Source organism: Gorilla gorilla, chromosome 4 (assembly GCF_029281585.2).
Source record: "Gorilla gorilla gorilla isolate KB3781 chromosome 4, NHGRI_mGorGor1-v2.1_pri, whole genome shotgun sequence".
NCBI classification, from domain to species: domain Eukaryota; kingdom Metazoa; phylum Chordata; class Mammalia; order Primates; family Hominidae; genus Gorilla; species Gorilla gorilla.
The window spans coordinates 180655286-180675413 of NC_073228.2; the positions used below are offsets into that span (position 1 = coordinate 180655286).

General features: G+C 54.9%; 2 protein-coding genes across 3 annotated transcripts in view; one reads left to right on the plus strand and one right to left on the minus strand.

Annotated features, from left to right (window-relative positions):
• UNC5A (unc-5 netrin receptor A) overlaps positions 1 to 1391 on the plus strand; it is a 67607-nt gene extending 66216 nt beyond the window's left edge. For both annotated transcript variants that reach the window (XM_055386330.2, XM_055386331.2), the window contains one exon: positions 218 to 1391. In XM_055386330.2, coding sequence (XP_055242305.1) covers positions 218 to 383 — 166 coding nt within the window. In that variant the 3' untranslated portion in view covers positions 384 to 1391. The remainder of the gene's footprint in view (positions 1 to 217) is intronic.
• HK3 (hexokinase 3) lies at positions 1364 to 19822 on the minus strand. Its single transcript, XM_063706995.1, has 19 exons — positions 19743 to 19822; positions 16539 to 16660; positions 11862 to 12024; positions 11511 to 11665; positions 11296 to 11415; positions 11109 to 11204; positions 10119 to 10218; positions 9855 to 10038; positions 9183 to 9338; positions 8806 to 9039; positions 7957 to 8252; positions 7707 to 7843; positions 7509 to 7628; positions 4536 to 4631; positions 4266 to 4365; positions 2441 to 2624; positions 2185 to 2340; positions 1795 to 2028; positions 1364 to 1710 (listed from the first exon to the last, which is right to left on the minus strand). Exons 2-19 carry the CDS (start codon positions 16632 to 16634, stop codon positions 1566 to 1568), a joined length of 2772 nt encoding a protein of 923 aa, XP_063563065.1. The 5' UTR covers positions 16635 to 16660; positions 19743 to 19822; the 3' UTR covers positions 1364 to 1565.
• Between the last annotated feature and the right edge of the window lie 306 nt (positions 19823 to 20128).

Genomic DNA, 20128 nt, shown 5'->3' on the forward strand with positions numbered 1-20128 from the left:
GGCAGAGAGGGCCTGCGCAGGCCACCGACAGTCCTGCCCAGCGGCGGGGTGGGTGAGGTGGACAGGAGGCCCTGTGGGGCCTGTGCCGTATCTACTAGTGGCCGGGGCAGTCATTGTGTTTGGCTTCGGGGAGGCCCTGCCCTGGGGTGGGCCAGGGGGGCAGGAGGTGTCGGCTGGGGCCAGGCCCGGCTGCTGACGGCCCCCCTCCCCTCCACAGCCATCTCAGCTTCTTTGCCTCCAAGCCCAGCCCCACAGCCATGATCCTCAACCTGTGGGAGGCGCGGCACTTCCCCAGTGGCAACCTCAGCCAGCTGGCTGCAGCAGTGGCTGGACTGGGCCAGCCAGACGCTGGCCTCTTCACAGTGTCGGAGGCTGAGTGCTGAGGCCGGCCAGGCCCAACACCTACACTCTCACCAGCTTTGGCACCCACCAAGGACAGGCAGAAGCCGAACAGGGGCCCTTCCCCACACTGGGGAGAGCTGCTCGGACAGGCCCCCTCCCGGCCGAAGCTGTCCCTTAATGCTGGTCCTTCAGACCCTGCCCGAACTCCCACCTCTCCATGGCCTGCCTAGCCAGGCTGGCACTGCCACCTTCTCACACTCGGCCCCAGGGCCCAGGATGGACAGTGCCTGGAGCCTGGGCCAGGCCCAGCCCATCTGTGTGTGTGTATGTGCGTGTGATGCTACCTCTCCTCCCGTCCCTCTCCAGGGGCCCCGCATACACACGGCCATGCACGCACACACTGGGCCAGGGCCCCAGAGCTCCTGCCTGAGCTGGACCTTATGCAAACATTTCTGTGCCTGCTGGGTAGGGGCACGTCTGAGGGGCCCTGCTCCAAGCCTGCAGGACCGAGGGCCACAGCCGGACAGGGGGTAGCCCCTGGATTCAGGCACACGACCACCACACGAGCATGTGCCACGCATGCCTCGTGTGCTCATCTCACACACACCCCCCTCCCGGGTCATGCAGACACCCCCCAACCACACACATCTCATGCTGTACACCTGAGGCTGCTCACGTCTCACGCCCAGTGTTGGTGCACATTTGCCTCTCACATGCTGCCCTCTCCACCCACCCAGGGACACCCCACGGCTCCTCCCTGCCCCTGCCCCTCCCCCAGCCTCGAGGTGCCCTGCCCGGCAGGGCCTGTGAATATGCAATGGGAGTCCCGGGCTGTACAGTGGCGAGTGTGTGTGGCGTGGCGTGCCCGTCCCCAGGGCTGGCTGGTGCCCCACGCGGGGCCTGTCATGTGAAGCTCGTGTCCTGACTTTGTCTTAAGTGCATTCGCGCACTTACACTTGGCCTTATGTACACAGCCTTGCCCGGCCGCCGGGGCACATAGGGATTTTATCGGACGTGAATGTAAATAAATTATATATATATATTGCTAACCTGAGTGCTACTTCTCTCGGGGAAAGCCAGGGAGCAAGGCCAAATGGCCGCAGAGGGGTCACACATGGGATGTCCCAGGAGTCCTGGGTGGCTGGGCCTGGCTGGGAAACAGGCAGACCCCGACCCGGGTCCAGCAAGGCTGCGGCGGAGACCTCCTCAGCCTGGAGATTTCCTCAGACACGAGTCAACTGCGCAAGGCGGCAGGCAACAGCAGTGACCAGGGCTGCACCTTTGCCGGACCCATCCTCTGACTGCAGGAACGTGACCACACAGCGAGGGGCCAGCTCCCGCACCGTGGCCGCCACCAGGCTGGAGAAGCTGTGAGAGGAGGGCTGAGGTGAGCCCAGGCCACCAGCCCCACCTGGCCACACCTCCCTCCCCAGCCCGCACACCCAGACTCACTGCGGGTGCAGCTTGTAGAGCGTTCCATCCACCCCCACAGACACTGCCAGCTCTTCCAGGCCCCGGTTCTCCCGGATCTTCTCCACCACGGCAGCTACACCCGCCCCACAGAGCTGGGCAGCCCGCTGGGACACAGCCTGGCACACCTCTAGCACCATCAGGGCGTCATCTGAGGTCAGGGGTAGCCCCAGATCCTCTAGGATGGCTCGGACCTGCCGCAGGGCCAGGCTGTCACTGGGGGCCGGGAAGGAAGAGAGCACAGGGAGGTGGGTCGTGACTTCTCCCACTTCATCCTCCAGAGCAGACCTCGTCACCACCCATGGCCAGTAATCCCCCACAGTGGACAGAAAGACCCCCTGAAGTGGGGGAGGCAATGTAGGCCTCAGGCACCTTTCAATCTCAGAGAGGAACTTGGTCTTGAAGATGTCCCTGGTCTGAAGGCGCTGGATCTGCTGGCCCCGGAAGAGAACGCCAAGGCTGGTTAAATGTAAAAGGATGTGGCGGACGATCTCCCCCAGGTACATGCCGCTGATCATCTTTTCAAACCTGCATGAACATGTTTGTGTACTCAGGGCAGAAGGCCCCACCGGCCACCATCCCCAGCACCGGTCACAGCCAGCCACCACTGCCTGGGCCCAGCCCACACCTCTGCTTGCTGGGGTTGATGGACGCCTGGTCCACACTTGCATCAAAGCGGGTGTTGAGCATGGCCAGAGAGCCATCGTCCCCAAAGGCGCCCCACTCCATGTTGATGCACATGCGGCCTGAGTCCCCAGGCACGCCCGCCACATTCCGGAGCTCCTCCATGTAGCAGGCATTGGTGCCGGTTCCTGCAGAGAGGCCAGACAACGTGGAAGCTACTTACTGATGTAGACAAGGACCCTCTGAGCACTTCCCATACCGAGATGGCAACCATTCGGGCTCACTCTCTCTACCTCTCATGCTCACAGCCTGTCCCTAGTCCTGGTCCTCCTTCCTTCCCGACATCCCTCGTGCAGACCCTGCCAGCTCCAAGCCCTGGGGACCTTCACTGCCTTTCCCACCAACATCACCATCAGTGCATCCACCATGCCACCCCCAAGTGCTCCTACAATGCCCAGCTGTCCTGTCATTCCCCTGGGAGACATGTGACATCCCCCGCCCTCGCCCCTAGCTCTCTGCGGTTGAGAGGCCGAAGCTCCCTGGACTGGCCTGCCAGGCCCTTAATCCAACTAAGAGGTGCTGGGCCAAGAGCAGGGGACACAGAGAAATCAGAGACGAGGAGCCCCACAGTCTGGCCAGAGGTCAGGCAATGAATAACCAGCTCTGACAGAGCCTCTGTGCCCCCGTGGAAGCACCAAGGAGAGCATCGTGGGAGCCCAGACCATGGGGCAAGTCTCTGCCAACAGGATCAGGAAAGCAACAGAGAGGAAGTGACTGAACCCAAGAAGCACAGAAAGAAAAAGGCATTCCAGGCAGAGGGCGCACCCTGGATGAGGGCGTCTCCTTCCCTTCTCTGACACAGCTTCAGCTCCAGGAAGGTGGGCTCCTTGCTGGCTCCACCTGGAGCTCCTCTGTCCAGCTGTTTATGCACACAGCAACCTGGGCATGCCTCTCCCAAGTGCCTAACCGTGCCAGGTGCTGGGTTCAAAAACCTCCCCCTCAAGAGAGGCTGCCACATGCCTCGTGTTGAGAGACCAATGCCCCAGGAGCCGTGGGATCCCTCCTCCCCAACAGAGCCAAATCCTTTCTTTCAGGGCTTTCAAGTTCACTCATCCTGGGACCCACTCCTTCCTGATCTTGGCCTCGCTGCTGCCCACGTGTAGAATCAAGTCACTCTCTGACCGCCACGTGTTGTTCTGGGCTTAACCCTTGCTGAGTGGTCAGTTCTGAGAAGGCAGAAATTGCCTGTTGTTTTATGTGTCTTCCTATTCCTCTGTCCAGTCCCCTGTGGACACAGGGTAGGTGCTTAATAAGGATGGAATCTTGGACTGTCTGAAGGACCCTCATTGCTCATTGGTCCCCTGCCCCCGCCCAGCTCCAAACACCAGGTGTGTACCATGAGCCAGGGACCATGCTGTATTTTGTCCCCTCCCATTTCATCCTCATGACGCCTTGAGACAGGCATTGTTACTCTTATCTCCATCTTAGAGATGAAGAAACTGAGGCTCTGGTGACTTGCCCAAGGTCATACAGGTGGAAACACAAAGCTAGTATTTCCACCCAAATCTGTACAACTCCAAAGCTCAGATTCATTTATCAGATGGGCAAAGTGAAGTTCAGAGAGCTTAAATGACCACGAGTCAGTCACTGAGCTGGACTATACACTCAAGCTCCAAATTGCCAGCCCAAGAGATTGTTCCAGAGCCCTATTGGGTCAGACCAGAGCAATCCCACATCCCCACCGCCAAGGAAACATCCAACCAGAGGAATCAACAGAAGGCAGCAAATTGCCAAGCAGTAGGGGCATGAAAGGGCAGGGCCCTCCTCACCGACAATGAGGCCTATCTCGCAACGGGGGTCCTCATAGCCACAGGACATCATGGTCCCCACCGTGTCATTGACAATGGCAACCACATTCAGCTCCACTGCCTGCACACAAAAGGATGCTGCTAGTTGCTGGGCAACGCGGTCGTCACAGCAACCAGCACTGGACCCAGAGGTCTCTACCGCAGAGGGCTCCCCTCCTCAGAAAGTAGGAGACTCTTTGCTCCCCTCAAGGCCTGCCACAGCCCCAAAGCACCCCTAGAACAGGCTCCTACCTGTCTGCGCGTGATGGCTTCCCGCAACAGACTCACGACATCTTGGCCCTCGCAGTCTGATGCCTTGAAACCCTTGGTCCAGTTCAGGAGGATGCCCTGGGGTGAGACCGAGAGGAAGTGGCAGGAAGCTGGAGGCCCCTTCAAGTTCACTCTGCCTCCGCAGAACCTGCATCCATCACAAGCCTAGGATTTCCACCCTCCCCAAGCACAATTCCTTGCCTACTTTGCTGTATGGTTGAAGGCCTTGCCCTCTGCCCGCTCCCTACTCCCCAGGAGGCTTTCGGTGTGCAAAAACCTATTAATAACCATCTAACCTACATTTTCCATTATTAGTTCCAGACGGTCAGAGGGTCTGGCCATTTTAAGATGTGTGCCCGGAAGGAATGGCGCTTTGTAATTGGGTTAGGAATTAACAGAGCTGGTAAAGTGAGTGCTGTGTGTGAGACAGGGGAGGACAGAGAAGGCTCAGAGGCCCAGATGACAGCAGATCCCACCCTTTCAGAAAGAACTCCAAGTTACTCGAGAGGAAGGAATTCTCAGCTTCAGGGATAGAGCCGTGTCAATGGGCAAGTCACTCGTGTTCCAAATACAGGGGCAGGAGGAATGGAAAAGCCAGAACCCAGGCCCCTGGGCAGGATGAAGGCTGAGTGCCTGGATTGTGAGAAAAGGGACTTAAACTTAGTGACACGGGGCTCGACTTTACCTGGAAAGGAATGCTGTTTTCTTATGTGCGTCCTCTGAGGGAGGGGCGGGGGAGCAGGAATTAGTCTACAGCTGTTGGGAGAAAATTACTGCTTTGCTCAGAGGAGGAGCACGGAGGGTAGGTCAGGAAATCTTTGGGGCAGAAGATTTTAGAAATAGTAAGCAACATTTTCCTCCAATAATATGTCCTTTTATCCTGTTTTTTATTGTCCTAGGCTCATTGTCTCAAAAACAGAAAGCAGAGAATGTGATAGAGTGAGAGAAAGAACCCGTTTGAGAGAGACCAGATGATGCGTAAGAGCCCTGTGTGGGCCGCTCTCCCTAGAGTGGGGAAAGGGAGGCAAAGGGGGAAGTCAGACCCAGGTTGCTGATGGCTTCCTGAGACAGGTGTCCTATGCCCTCCCCACTGGGCTGAACCCCTGTTCAGAAGGGATCTGAGAAATCTGAGAACAGAGGAGGCCTCTGCCCTCCTTCCCCAGGTAATGCGCAGGAAGGTGTCGAGACTCAAGAGAGGAAGTGGCAGAGGCAAGTGCCCAAAGAGCAGAGCCCGGGGCACCTCCCTGAATTCCCACATCCCTGCAAATTCTGCACAGCAAAGGCTGCTGCAGAGCCAAAGGGGCTCCTGGGGAAGGCAATCCCCACACTGGTTAAGTTTTCACCCCTGAAAAGAATGTGGGCCCAACATTTTTTTTTTTTTTAAGATGGAGTCTTGCTCTGTTGCCTAGGCTGGAGTGCAATGGCACAATCTCAGCTCACTGCAACCTCTGCCTCCCGGGTTCAAGTGATTCTCCTGCCTCAGCCTCCCGAGTAGCTGGAATTACAGGCCCACACTGCCACGCCTGGCTAATTTTTGTATTTTTAGTAGAGATGGGGTTTCAGCATCTTGGTCGGGCTGGTCTTGAAATCCTGATCTCGTGATTCACCCGTCTCAGACTCCCAAAGTGCTGGGATTACAAGCGTGAGCCACCGCGCCCAGCCTTCAGCACAGAAATTAAGTTCAGTTACAGAAAATTAATAAGACTATATTTCTTGCCCCCACCCCGCCCCCTGATTTGCACACGGAGTCTCACCTGCTTCTTACATCTTACAAGGAATAATCAAAAGGACTGAGCAGGCTTAGCCTGGAGCAGAGCAGCCAAGCAGCAAGACTGGCCCACTGCACCATCCAAAGGACCACCGTGTAAAAGAAAGCAGAGTACAGAGTTGCATATCAGGTGGAGTGTGGTGGCTCACGCCTGTAATCCCAAAACTTTGAGAGGCTGAGGTGAGCGGATCACCTGAGATCAGGATTTCTAGATCAGCCTGGCCAACATGGTGAAACCCCATTTCTACTAAAAATGAGCTGGGCGTGTTGGCATGTGCCTGTAGTCCCAGCTACTTGGGAGGCTGAGGCAGGAGGATTGCTTGAACACAGGAGGTGGAGGCTGCAGTGAGTGAGCCAAGGTCATGCCATTGCACTCCAACCTGGGCGACAGAGTGAGACTTCATCTCAAAAAAAAAAAAAAAAAATGAGTTGCATATCAGAGAGAAGTCAGAGCAGGAGCAGGGGGTGAAAATCACATGGAGCCTGGTTGGAGTAGGTGAGATGAAGCTTTTCATTGATCACAGGTGTCTAAGAATGCAACTGTTGCCTTCAGGGGCAGTGAGCTCCTTGGCAAGAGGCTTTCAAGCAGAAGTTGGGTATGTTGAAAGGGAGATTCCTGGGAGTCTGGACCAGAGGCCGGGGAGGTATTGTTTCCGTGACAGGCTTCCGGTGTGCACATTGAGAAGTCCCTCATCCTTGTGTAAGAACAAGCTAAAGTGTGTGCTGAGTAGGGATGTGTGTCTCAGCCTGTGCCTGGCACTCTGCCACCCTAGTCATGCACCCAACACTGAGCCAGGCACTGAGAAGGAAACAAACAAAGAAAGGAGGAGGAGAGAGGCCAAAAAAACCCCAAGTGACCTCAAGCCCCTGCTAGAGACAGGAACAAATGCTGGTTCCTGCAGGACCCTGAGGCCCACACACCAGTGCTATAGCTAAAATGGACGATCTGTCCTCTGATCAGCCCCAGTCTAGGCCTGACCTGCTCCCAAATGGTTCAGACCCTAACCCTGGGCCTACCCTCTCTGGGGAAACTGAGGTGGTGTGCAAGCCCAGCCCAGCAGTGCTGCCACCACCACCAACCCCAGACCCGCCACCGCCCAGCCTTTTCCCCTGCCTCCTGCCCACTCCGTGAAGGGTATGTGGGGGCAGGAGGCCCTTGGGAATCACTTCTCTTGGCCCTCCCTCACCTGGTCCAGGCCAAGCTGCCTACATGGGAAGGAGAAGGTAAAACCCAGTGGGAGGCTCTGCCCGCTCAGGCCCTGCTTCTGCTGGAAGTCCACGATGCAGTCCACGATGTGGTCAAAGAGCTGTGGGGCAGGACCGGTCAGGGGTGGGCACTGCTCAGCCCTTCCCCACTCTGACATCAAGGTTCAGGCTGTGGGTACCTGCTGCCCAGAACCCTGGGCCACAGTCTCAGGAATGGAGTAGATCTCGCTGGTGATCTGCACGCCTGTGGTCACACGTACCAGGAGGACACGGAAGTTCGTTCCCCCGAGGTCCAGGGCCAGGAAATCCCCTCGCTCTGTGGGGGCAGAGACCCTCAGTGCCAGGATAGGGCTTGTGGCTCCAGCCCCAGCACACACTGGGACCCCCAGGAGCCCATGTTTCGGTCCCACACTCAGGCCAGATCCTTACCGCTGCCATCAGGCGTGGCCCGGACGAAAGTGGGCAGCATGCGAAGGGAGGAGGCCTCCCCTCGGAGCCCCTTGGCCATGGCCTTCCGCATCTGTGCCTGAACCGCAGCCAGTTGATCATGGTTCAACCGGAATGGGGCCAGGGTCTCCTCCAGCAGGCGCCGGTGGGCAGCCAGACGGGCAGCCACGGCAGTCACCATCGCCACTCCCCGGCCACCACCATCCACAGAGGGGATGAAGGAGACATCGCATTCCGGGGCCAGGAGCATCACTGTCCCCTGCAGGACGCTGCAGAACCTACAGATACATACAGGTGCACCCGGCTTGGCCCTGGACCCCCAGACACACACAGGTGTGCACGGCTTGGCCCCGGACCCCTAGGGCCTCCTGAAGCCCAAGGCCCCATCACTTTTTTTTTTTTTTTTAATTTTTTTAGATATCGAGTCTTGCTCTCTCACCCAAGCTAGAGTGCCACAGAGTGATCATGGCTTACTGTAACCTCAAACTCCCAGGCTCCAATGATCCTCCCACCTCAGCCTCCCAAAGTGTTGAGATTACAGGCGTGCACCACCATAGCCAGCCTCCCCTATCACTTCAATTCGAAATCTGTTCTGTGCACCAGCCATATGCCCCCGTGTCGCCATGGCCTCCACCCTTGCACACACAAAGGGAAGCATCGTTTCTCTCCTTGGATGTCTTCTGGCCTCCCATAGCTGATTCTGGCCCTCCCTCTGCCTAAGTGCCCTTCGTGTCCACTGGCTTGCACATGTGATCCCAGAGGGCCCTCTGGGTGTGTATCACACACACGTGTTCATGCCACCTAATCATGCAGATCACGTTTCCACAATACCTGGGGTGCCGCTCACACACTCGGCCTCCGGTGGCCACAGCGACCTGGAGTGTTTGTTGCTCCCGGCTGTGCTGGAGGCAGGAGAGAACCGCGGCCAGGGCGGCAGCACAGAGCTGGGCAGCTCGCGTGCACACGGCCACACACACGTGCTGCACAAGCTCAACATCCGAAGCCCCAGGGCTCAGGCCCAAGTCCTGCAGGATAGCATGGACACGGGCTGCCCCAGTAGAGGGGCTGGAGGGGAAAGGGAAGTGGTTTGGGGCTCAGCCCAGAAGCTCCCCATCCCACTAAAGCCCCATGGCTACCTTGGGAACAGAGTATCGTCCCCTTCCCCCAAGCCAAGAATCCCCCACTAAGCCACCATCTCCCCGACTCACTCCTCCATCTCAGCCACGTGTTCCAGGAGGATGCTGCCTTGACTCAGCAGGGCAGGGGAGGTGCAGCCACCAAAGAGGACCCCACACCGGGCCAAGTGAGCCAGCACCAGCCGCACCAGCTCACCCAGGTACAGGCCTCCGATCATCTTCTCAAACCTGCAGGGGGAAAGGGTGGCTGGAGGAAGCCTTTTCTAAGCCCTCAGTCCACCTGGCCCTACCTCCAAGAGTTCCCAAAGAAGGATTCTTTCCTTTGGGGCTCCCAAACTGGAGACTCCAGAAGCAACGAATGGCCTCCCAGAGGACAGGTGGGTGTATGCCCAGACCCCACTGCCCCCTCTGACATAGGTTACATTCAGAAGCCTCCTGGAGAAGAAGGAGGACCCAAAGGAAGGCAGAGAGCAGTTTGCTCAACCACTTCCAGCCCTCAACCCCCAAACTGTCAGGGCAGGCCAGAGTCAGGAATAGGGAAGATCAAGGGTTGACAATTCTGGGTTCTAGAACTTTGGGCCCTTCCTTCTTTGAACCTGGCCAGGGCCCCCAGGTTGCTCCCTGGAGACCCTCAGAGTGACAGGGAGGGGACTAAGGGCCTGAGAACAGGGACAGAAGGGGTTGGGAGCAGAGCAGTCATAGACAGGGCCTGGAACCAAAGGTCAGGGCCCCCTGTCAGGTCACCTCTGAGCACCAGGATTCAGGGACTCATGGTCCAGGGTGTGGTCGAAGGTGGTCAGCACTGGTCCCAGCGCCCCATCATCGCTGAAGGAGCCCCACTCGACGCTGACGCAGACGCGGCCCCGGTCTTCGTCCAGCACTGCCACATGCCGTGCCTCCTCCATGTAACATGCGTTGGTGCCCGTGTCTGGCAGAGACAACCCTGTCAGGGCCTGCTAGCCAGGCAGCACACCCTCCACCTGTCATCACAAATGGCCCATGGCTCACCTACAACTAGCCCAACCTCACACGGCCTGACCCCCGGCTCACAGCCCATCATGGTGCCCACTGTGTCGTTCACCACAGCAACCACGTCGATGTTGTAGGCCTGGAGGATGAAGAGGGCAGAGGTCAAGGCTGGCCTGAGTGGCCAGAGGAGGGAATCCAGGGGATGGGCAGGGCTGGGGCCCTGGCTTTGAAGGAGATATATAGAGTCCATGAAACACATGTCTGCATGCCACACACATTTGTGCCACAGATGCTCTGGGCTCCCACCTTATAGGAACTTTTCCTCCAATCCCACCCTCAGCTCCTCCCTAACCCCCAACTTGCGCCCCCAGGTCACAGTGACGTCCACCCTCAGCATCTCCCAGGACCAGGATGAGTTTCCTGAGACTGAGCACCTCCTTGAACGCTGCGCCTTGCCAGCCTCACTGTCATCCTGCCTGGCTCCCCAAGCCTGTTCCTCCCAGCACTGGCTTCTCGCCACAAGAGGTTAGCCCAGATGGATCAGCCTTTGTCCAGCATCCAGACTCTTGTGTGTGGCCTTCTCTGAGACTAGATCATCCGCCCCAGCCCCAGCCTGACTTGAAGGGAGACAAACTCCTCCTTCAAGTCCCTGATCAAGGAGCCAGTGCTTCCTCCGTAGTGCTCCCAGAGTTTTCCACACACTCCTCCTTGACACGGACAATCTTTTATTAGAATGCTTACCCCTCTAGACTGTGAAAACCTTGAGGAGGAGGTCAAAGTCTATTCATGTTTGTTTGCCCCAGGTCCTGAATATTTATTTGACCTTTCTTAGCCTCAGTGTTTTTTAACCTATACAATGGGAATGGTAGCAACATGTACCATGTATAGGTTAAACTGGATGGAGGTTAAACTGGATGGAGGACATGAAGAGAAGAGGAAAGCAACTCTCTCAGAAGCCCAGACCCAACGCATGTGTGCCAGGCCCAGGCCAACATGGGCAGCCCTCCTGTCACCCCTCCCTCCACTCACCCCCTGCCTCCGAATGGCATCTCTCAGCAGCTGGACCACATCCTGGCCTTCCACACCACTGCACCTAAAACCTTTGGTCCAGGAAATGAGGGTGCTCTGGAGGTAGAGAAGCTGGGTTACTCCTCTGACAGCCTTCATGGGGCTGTAGCCACCCTCTACCCAGCGTCCCATGTCCACTCCACCTCACCCTGTCCAAGCCTGTCTGGTGACAAGGGAAAGAGAAGCTGAAGCCAAGCTGCAGACCCTGTTTGTTCACAGGCTGCGCATCCAGGAACTCAGACAGGCAGTGGGCAGCAAAGTCAAAGAGCTGCAGGAGAAGTGGGGGGGCTCAGCCTTGCCCATCTGAGCCCTAGCCGCCCAGCCAGGCCCCCAGACCCCAGAGGCTGGGCAGTGAGTGCTTACCTGCTGGCCGGCACCCAGCATCACCTCTTGGGGGATCACAAACTCCTGGCTTCTGGGCTCCACCCTATGCCCCTCAATGCCAGTTAGAGTCACCCACAAAACACGCAGTGAGGCCCCTGTGGCCCCCAGCTCCAGCACCACGAAGTCTCCTTGCTCTGGAGGGCAAGCAGGTCACAGAAAGGCATGCAGCTGGCAAGACCAGAGCCCTCTGCCCACTTCCCAAATTCCTAAGGCCTGCAAAGTCTGGTCAAGGGGCCATAGAGATGGGGGACAGGAATAAGGAACGTTTCCCTCCCCTAGATCAGTACCCTCTTCCAGGCCTGGCCACGCATCTCAATCTATGCTACCCACCAGTGCCATGTGGAGTGGACCCCACGTATGTAGGCAGCATCCGGACCGCAGGGGCAGGGCTGGCCTGTCCCCTCAGTGCCTGCTCCATGGAACCCAAGAGGCTGGCTTGGATCTGCTGTAGCTGTGCCCTTGTCACCTTGAACTGCTGCAGGCACTCCTGCACCTGGGGAGAAACAGGCCAACATCTGGGAAGGAGCACCACTGGGCTGGCCAGACTCCCCACCTCCAACCAAGGCAGAGGCCTGCCCTGCCCAGCCCACTCCTCGGCTCTTCATACACCCTGGCTCTCTTGCCAACAGCCTGCACCCAGCTCTGGCATCCTCAGAAGGCTCTGTCCTGGAAAGAGAACCCACCTTCTTCCTCCTCCTGCCCCATTACCTCACGGCTCCTTCCCAATTTCTTACGTCCTCTACCCTACCCCTCTTCTTCTTTGAATTCAGGGTTTGGCAAGACCTTCTTCCTGCCATACCACTGATGATTGCTCTCTGGCTCCCCAGGACCCACAGCAAGAGTCTCTCAGTGAGTTGTTGTTGAACGAACAAGAGAATAAACAAATGCACGAACAAACTTCAAGTGTTTCCCTCTCCTAACCCACTCTCAGACTCTGAAGCCTGAAAAAGCCCAGCACGAGAGCATTTGGAGACCACACTGCAGAGGATGGTCCTTTTTTCAGTCGGTCATCCTTCCCAAAACATTGCTCCAGCCCTCACTATGCACACAGCTCTATTCTAAGCACCGCACACACATAACCACCCAAGAAGCAACAAATGCTTTAGATTCCAGGGTGGGAGACAGAAATTAAGCACGTGAACATACAATTTGGTTCCAGTAGTGATGGTGGCTATTAAAGGTAGGGGGGCAGGATAAGAAATTAGAGAGCGACCAGGGTAGAAAGAGGTATTTTTAGATATGAGTCCAAGAGGGTTTCCCTGAGGAGGTGACCTAAATGAAGGAAGGGAACAAGCCATTCGAAGATCCAGGGGAAGAGCGAGGGGATGGATTTGGAGAAGACTGATCCGGGAGTGGATCGGAGTCTGAAGGGGCAGGTGAGAAGGCAGGGAAGGCAGAAGCCAGGACACCCCAGGCTGTCACTCCACCAGAAGCCCAGTAGCTTAAGAGCCCCAGGGACCTCATCCCTGTGAGCAAATACCCTCCCCTAGATGACTCTCTCACCCATCCTTCAAAGAAGCCCCAACAGCCTCCCTGGATTCATTGAAGGGTCACAGCCCAGCAACTCCATCCTCCTCAGGCTCAGACTTTCCAAAGTCCCCACTTCCTGTCACACGGGAGTTCCATTTCAATGACCTATTGCCCCAAACTGGACACTTATCTTTGAAATAACAACTCAGGCACCTGGATAATAAGGCCGCTCCAGGGAGGAGAGGCTGGGAGGAGAGGCTGCCAGTTGAGGGAGATAAGGACAACTCAGTCCCACCTCTTGCTTTAGGAAGAGAATAGGAAACAGATCCCTAAGAAGGCAAATCATCCTAACTGGGGTGCCAGATGTCCACTTACACGTTTGCCTTACAGCACATGCTTCCAGCAGCCATGCCTGCTAGGGGTGCCCATGCCCACTCTATCTCACCCTGACCAGGCCTATCTGGTGACAAGGGAAAGAGAAGCTGAAGCCAAGCTGCAGACCCTGTTTGCTCACAGGCTGCGCATGCAGGAACTCAGGCAGTGGGCAGCAAAGTCAAAGAGCTGCCGGACAGGCCGGGTCTCAGCCTTGCCCCTCTGAGCCCCTGCCGCCCAAGTGTTAGAAACATGGAAACGGAGACTCCGAGAGGGCAAGTCATCTGCAGGGCCAAGCAGCTGTGAAGGGGCAGGGGAGAATTTGAACCCATATCTATCTGAATGCAGAGATGTTTCTACATCAATGTGAAGCTTTATAAAACCTAGAAAGTTCCCTTGAAAAGAACTCAAGGCTGATGAAAGTTGCTGGAAAGAAACCCCAGATGATCCGGCTTGAGAAAACTTACAGCTGAGTCCTCGCACTCCCTTTTTCTGGCTCTGCAGTCCTGGGAAAGTCACACCTCTCTCTGAGCCTCAGTCACCTCTTCGTGCAAAACTGAGAAAATAATAGTACTTGGAAGTCCCCCATTGCCAGGGACTATGTCTTGCTCAAGGCTACATCTGAGGGCCACGAGGAGCACCAGCTGGAAGCAGAATTTGTTGATTGGATGGTTGTGGTGGCATAAGAATTAAAGGCTGTAATGTATGTGGAAGTGCCAAGTGCCGTTGGGATGGGAGGGGCGTTTTAGTATTGCTTCATGTAAACAGTAGAGTCATGGAGAAGTCAATGGCTTGGGCAAATTGTTTTTCTTCCTTTTCCGCTTGGGCACATTGAGATGTTCGGGAGGAGAGACTAGAAGACAGCAGAACTGCAAGAAAGACAGAAGGACTTCCCTGGCAGATCCTGGTGAGGCACACACAAGCCAGGAGAAGCTATTGGAGCCACCCCCGACACCCCAGGAAGAGCAGGGAGAGATCTCAGACAGAAGAGCAAGGAGAAAGGCATTAGAGAGCATGTGAAGTCCAATGTGGTTTCAACACTGGCTCTTGTCACCAACTTGCTGTGTTGCTGGCCTGGGCCCATCACCTCACCTCTCTGAGCAAGTGACCCCTCTATCTAGCAGGAACAATAGTACCTACTTCTCACAGTTGCCATGAGGACTGAGAAGACAGCAAACCTGAAGTGGAGGAACAGTGTCACACATAGGAGATGCTCAGTGGAACACGGATTCCCTGTCCTCAGAGCACAAAGCACACCCAGCCTGGAGAGCCTGACTCCATACCCTCTCTGATGACAAAGAGAAGCCTGGTGGAAGGGGTGGGGAAGGGCCTCTGAGATGGGACTGGGAACTGCCCACACGTGGTTAACTAACTTTTTTCAACCTAAGGTCATGGCAAGGGGAGCACAGAGTAAGGCCTGTGGTGCTGAGTTGAGGGTCCAGGACCATGGGAAATTTGGTGTCCCTGTGAAGTTCCCCAAAGCCGAAAGGGATTCTTTCAACTGCAGGTGTATGTGATGGAGCCAGCAGGGCAGATGTGGGCCTGCACAGGAGTGTCATCAGGGAGGGGCAAGAAGCGAGGGAGGAGATGACAGCAGGCCCTAGAGCCAGTCCTGGCTGGGCAGGCACTGTGGCCCAGCCACCGCTGTCACTCCTGAGGCACGGCTGTGGGTTGGGCACAGAAGAACTGTCTGCAGCAGGGTCTGGGGTACAGGTGGGACAAGGGGGAAGTGGGAGCATGAAATGCAGTGAGGGGTAACGCCTCCACAATCTGGGCAACAAGCCTGGTCAAGTGGATGTCAGAATATGCCAGAAAACTAAAGAAACTGCAGAGAATGACTCAAGTACCCTTTAATGGGCACCTCCTCTATGCAAGTCCTTTTTTTTTTTTTTTTTTTTTTTTGACAGAGTCTTGCTCTGTCACCCAGGCTGGAGTGCAGTGGTGCGATCTTGGCTCACTGCAAGCTCCACCTCCCGGGTTCACACCATTCTCCTGCCTCAGCCTCCTGAGTGGCTGGGACTACAGGCGCCTGCCACCATGCCCAGCTAATTTTTTGTATTTTTTAGTACAGACAGGGTTTCACCGTGTTAGCCAGGATGGTCTTGATCTCCTGACCTTGTGGTCCGCCCACCTCGGCCTCCCAAAGTGCTAGGATTACAGGCGTGAGCCACTGCGCCCGGACTTTTTTTTTTTTTTGAGATGGAGTTTTGCTCTTGTTGCCCAGGCTGGAGTGCAGTGCCACAATTTTGGCTCACTGCAACCTCTGCCTCCCGGGTTCAAGCGATTCTCCTGCCTCAGCCTCCCAAGTAGCTGGGATTACAGACATGTGCCACCATGCCCGGCTAATTTTGTATTTTTAGTAGAGATGGGGTTTCACCATGTTGACCAGACTGGTCTCGAACTCTTGACCTCAGGTGATCCACCTGCCTCGGCCTCCCAAAGTGCTGGGATTACAGGCGTGAGCCACCACGCCCGGCCATAGGCAAGTCCTTTATCTCCATTAGCCTTCAGGGGGTGGGGAGTATTAGACTTTATTTTCCTCCATTTTACTGATGAGGAAACAGAGACTAAGAGATATGAAATGGCTTACACAAGAGTTTCCTGCTCAAGGGTGTGGTATGAGACAGCTTCTAAATCTTGGTCAAGATGACAGAAAAAGAAGAAACTCACTTCTGAGCAAGTCTCAGGCATGAGTTTGGCACTAAAATCGTCTGTGTGCCTGATTGTAGCGGCTACGTTGAGGGAGACATGCAGGAGGAACTGGAGAGGCGGGAAAGGAAAGGTCTCAAGAACACAGCTTTTGACCAGATAACCCTGGGAAAGTCCACTCTAGACTGTGTCATCCACTTGGGGCGGGAGCGGCACCTGTGTGGCAAGGTGGCAAAAATGACATGTTTGGAGACGAAACACCTTAGCTCAAGCTCCTGTCATGTCTTAAACTCAAGTCATATCACTTCTCTATATCCCTCTTCATCACCTGTAAGATGATCAGCCCAACCTTGCAGTTGTTTGGAGCATGAAAGGAGATCGTTGTCAGCTCAGATATGAAAAGCTCAGTGGAAAGGGGCTGCATGGGTGAGAGCCCAGGGCCCCATGGCAGCTTCAGTCACGCTGCTCTTGAAGGCCTTAGACAAGCATGAAACAGGAACCCAGTGCTGAACTTACCAGCTCTGAGCTGTCTGAGGGCCCGGGCAAGCCCTCCTCAGAGCAACTCAGGGCTTCTTCCCCCTGCCGCAACCCTGAAGACCCAATGGAGTCCATGAGCTTCCACAGTGGAAGGTGGCCACCTATGGGAGAAAAGGGACAACCTGGGTCAACCATTTACTCTATAGGCCCTAGGAGTCTGTAACCCAGACCAACTTCCTTCCTTCTGAAGGGGACCAGGAAGGAAGCTGGGAGCAGAATTCAGAACCTCCAACCATCAAAGATCTTGTAACAGTCAACCAGAAGGCCCTTGTTTTTCACAAGCATGTCTAATGAGAGAGCACTGGAAAGGCTGATTTCAGTCCAAATGCCATTCGTTAATTCTGTCATTCATTGACATTCACCAGTTCCTGATGCCTGCTATGCTGGACGTTGTGGTACAGATGAAGCAGACCTAGGCCCTGCCCTCAGGGACCTCACAGTCTCATCAACAATCACAGTATGATTAGCACAGGCAGTGAGCAAGATGGCCACATGTAATAGATGGACATGCTGCTGTGGTTGGGAGGTCAGGGACATGCTAGAGGCTTGGAACAAAGAGGGAACCAAAGACCTGCCAGAGAAGCAGGCAGGCTGGAAAAGGGACAGCCATTGTGCCAGGCTAAGGCACATGAATTTCATCCTGAAGGCAACAGGGGTCATGGACAGGGGTGGATCTGTCCTTCAGAAAGGGGTTCCACTAGTGACCTGACCTTGGACGTCATTTATGACTTCTTTAAATTTCAGCTTCCATCCATAAAACAGGAGGAAATAATATCTACCCTCACAAGGTTGTTGTGAGCACTAAATAGAATAACACCTGGGGAAATGCTTTATGAGATGTAGTGTGCAACATAAACATCAGGTGGGTTTTAACAGTGAAGTGATGCAGAGCAGAGAGAGCCCTGTACTCAGAGGTGGGAACCCTGCTCTCCACAAGGCAGCTGCACCCCATCTCAACCTCCAGGCTTTTCATCTGTGAAATGGGACCAACATGTATCAAAGGGCTGTGTGGGGCAAATGAGATCATGAGAGCAAAGGAACTTGCTCAGATGTGCATTCAGATTTATGTAGTTGAATCTGAACTGAAACTCTATGATTCTCCATTTCCTCTTATAACATGAAAAGCTCAGTTCTTGTGAGGATTAAAGGAGTTAGTGGTCCTTTGCACACTGTAAGGAACTGTAGAAATGTCAGATACTTCGCTCATCCGAGCTGGAGGTGGTATTGCTGTTTCCATAGTCCCAAGGGAGCCCTCAGTGAGTCAGGTGCTCTTTAGGGGTGGGGGAAATGGGAAACACAGCAGAGGGCCCAATATGGGAAGAGACATCTGTCCACTGAGTCACTTTACCTCCCTTCCTTGCAACAGCAGAACTTCTGGAAATATAGTACCTTCCCACCCCTACACTCCCCTCCTTGCCTACTCCCACTACGCTCACTAATTTGCCCTCCACGTGGTCACTCGTGACCTCCTAACTGCCCAATCCCAAGCCTTTTCCTCAGTCCCCACCTCTGCTGCCCTCTCTCAGGCATGCAAAGCCAGTAGTCATTCTCTTTGCTACAGAATTCCCCCTGTCCTTGGCTTTCACAGCCAGTCTCTCCTAGGTCTCCTTCCTGAGTCTCTTGTAGTCTTCATCAGTAATTTCTCTTCCTTCAGACAATGGGGTTCCCAAGTTTCTGGTCATGCCCTCCCTCTACACTCCCTTTATCTCACCCATTCCCAAGGTTTCATTAATAGCTGTGTCAGGGCTCCCAAGTCTACCTTTGGCCTCAGCCAAATCCTAAATCCCAGTGGTCTGTTAGACATCACTATCTGGATGGTGGAGAAGCTCCTCAAATTCAACAAAGCCACACTCATTTTTCCATCACCTTACCCCCACAAAGCTCTTCTGTTCTCCACCTTGACTGGAGACATCGAAGTGTGCTCACCCACACGGCCGTTCGGGTTGCCTGCGCGCATCCCTCACCCTCACCTCCTCTATGCAATTGGATCTCAGGCTCTCTAAGAGCTCTCCTCTGCATCCCCTCCTCCCCATTCCCACACACTGCACCAGACCATCCTCCAGCCTGATTATTACAACAGCCTCCTAACTGATACCTCTGCTTCTAGTTTCTTCACCTCCTTACCCCACCCAACTTGATCACCTCTGCACTCATGGCCGGCACAGGGTCTGGTATAGGTATGTGCTAATGTGCCTTTCCAAAATTGGAAGCAAGGGGAGTGGGTAGTTTTTTATTTAATAAAGCAACAAATCAGCTTCTGATAAATCTCCCCAAACCATACATACCTATGCTGAGTTTCCAAGTCTGTCAAATAGGGGTGTGGAATTCTTGTTCTATGCTGCAGGTCTATTTCAAGGATAAAATGAGGTAACTGGGGCAATTACCTTTGAAAAGGACTAAGGGCTACACACGTGGCCTTCTCAAGGCCCAGCTAGTTCATTTATTCATTCACTCACTCATTCATTCCCTCATCCATTCAATATTTATTCAGCATTTTTACATGACAGAATCTGTGAAGTAATCCCCAAGTAGCCCTAATATTTATATGCTAGGTAAATGTATTCAGCTCTGTCTCTTCCAACTGAGATTCCCTGTGGGGAGGGACATGTCTCCTTCACTGCAGTATCCCCAGAGCCCAGGGTCTGTTTGACTAAGGGCCCCGTGGCTTCCCTTAGCTGAATGGGCTACACGAAGTGAGTTTTCCTCCTGAAAAGTACCCCAGGGACCTCTGCTGATGTTGGGAGCTGCCATCAAGAACCAGCTGGCAGGCTGGGTGTGGTGGCTTGCACCTGTAATCCCAGCACTTTGGGAGGCTGAGGCAGACGGACTGCTTGAGCCCAGGAATGTGAGACTAGCCTGGGCAACATGGCAAAACGCCATCGCTACAAAAAAATAACAAAAATTAGCTGGGTATGGTGGTGTGTGCCTGTAGTCTCAGCTACTCCGGAGGCTGAGGTGGGAGGATCACTTGAACCCAGGAGGTCGAGGCTGGAGTGAGCCCTGACTGTGCCACTGCACTCCAGTCTGGGTGATAGAGAGAGAGACCCCATCTCAAAAACAAAGAAAGAGAACCAGCTGGCTTAATCTTTCCAGTGTCCACTTCCCCTGGTGTGAGCCAGACAGGAGGGATGAGGACAAGACAGCTGCGGAAGGAGCAGGCAGTAATTAGACCAAAGCACTTACCTGGGACACACAGAAGCTAGTCACTCTCCTCAGGTCTGAGCTCTTGTCTGGCAATATGAGGCACCCCAATGACCAAAAGCAACACTTAGGGGTGACCCGAGTTATAATATCCTCAAGCCCCACCCTTTTCCTCCACCACCACTTACCAACCATCAGCTAATTCAGGAAGCTGCACTTCCTTCCAAGCCTGCCCTAAGAGTAGCCCAGGCTAGGCAAGGCTGTGGTGAAAACTTGAGCAAGATGATTACCGCGAAGTGGAGCGTTGAACTGGGTCTAAGATTTTGGGCCGTTCCCTCTACAATGCTGAGGGCTGTTTATTTTGCAAATATAGCGAGTTTTGAGGTGGTGGCTCGCCCCTAGAAGGAGCTGGAGGCGCCTAGCCTGGA

What these genes read in the sequence shown, in the direction of transcription:
- HK3 (XM_063706995.1), bottom strand. Translation starts at nt 16,634, where the DNA reads ATGGACTCCATTGGGTCTTCAGGGTTGCGGCAGGGGGAAGAAGCCCTG. An exon ending in CACGTGGCTGAGATGGAGGA is followed by an intron (nt 9,040 to 9,182) that starts GTGAGTCGGGGA and finishes TTTCCCCTCCAG; the next exon opens with CCCCTCTACTGGGGCAGCCC. An exon ending in TTCCTCTCTGAGATTGAAAG is followed by an intron (nt 2,029 to 2,184) that starts GTGCCTGAGGCC and finishes CCCGGCCCCCAG; the next exon opens with TGACAGCCTGGCCCTGCGGC.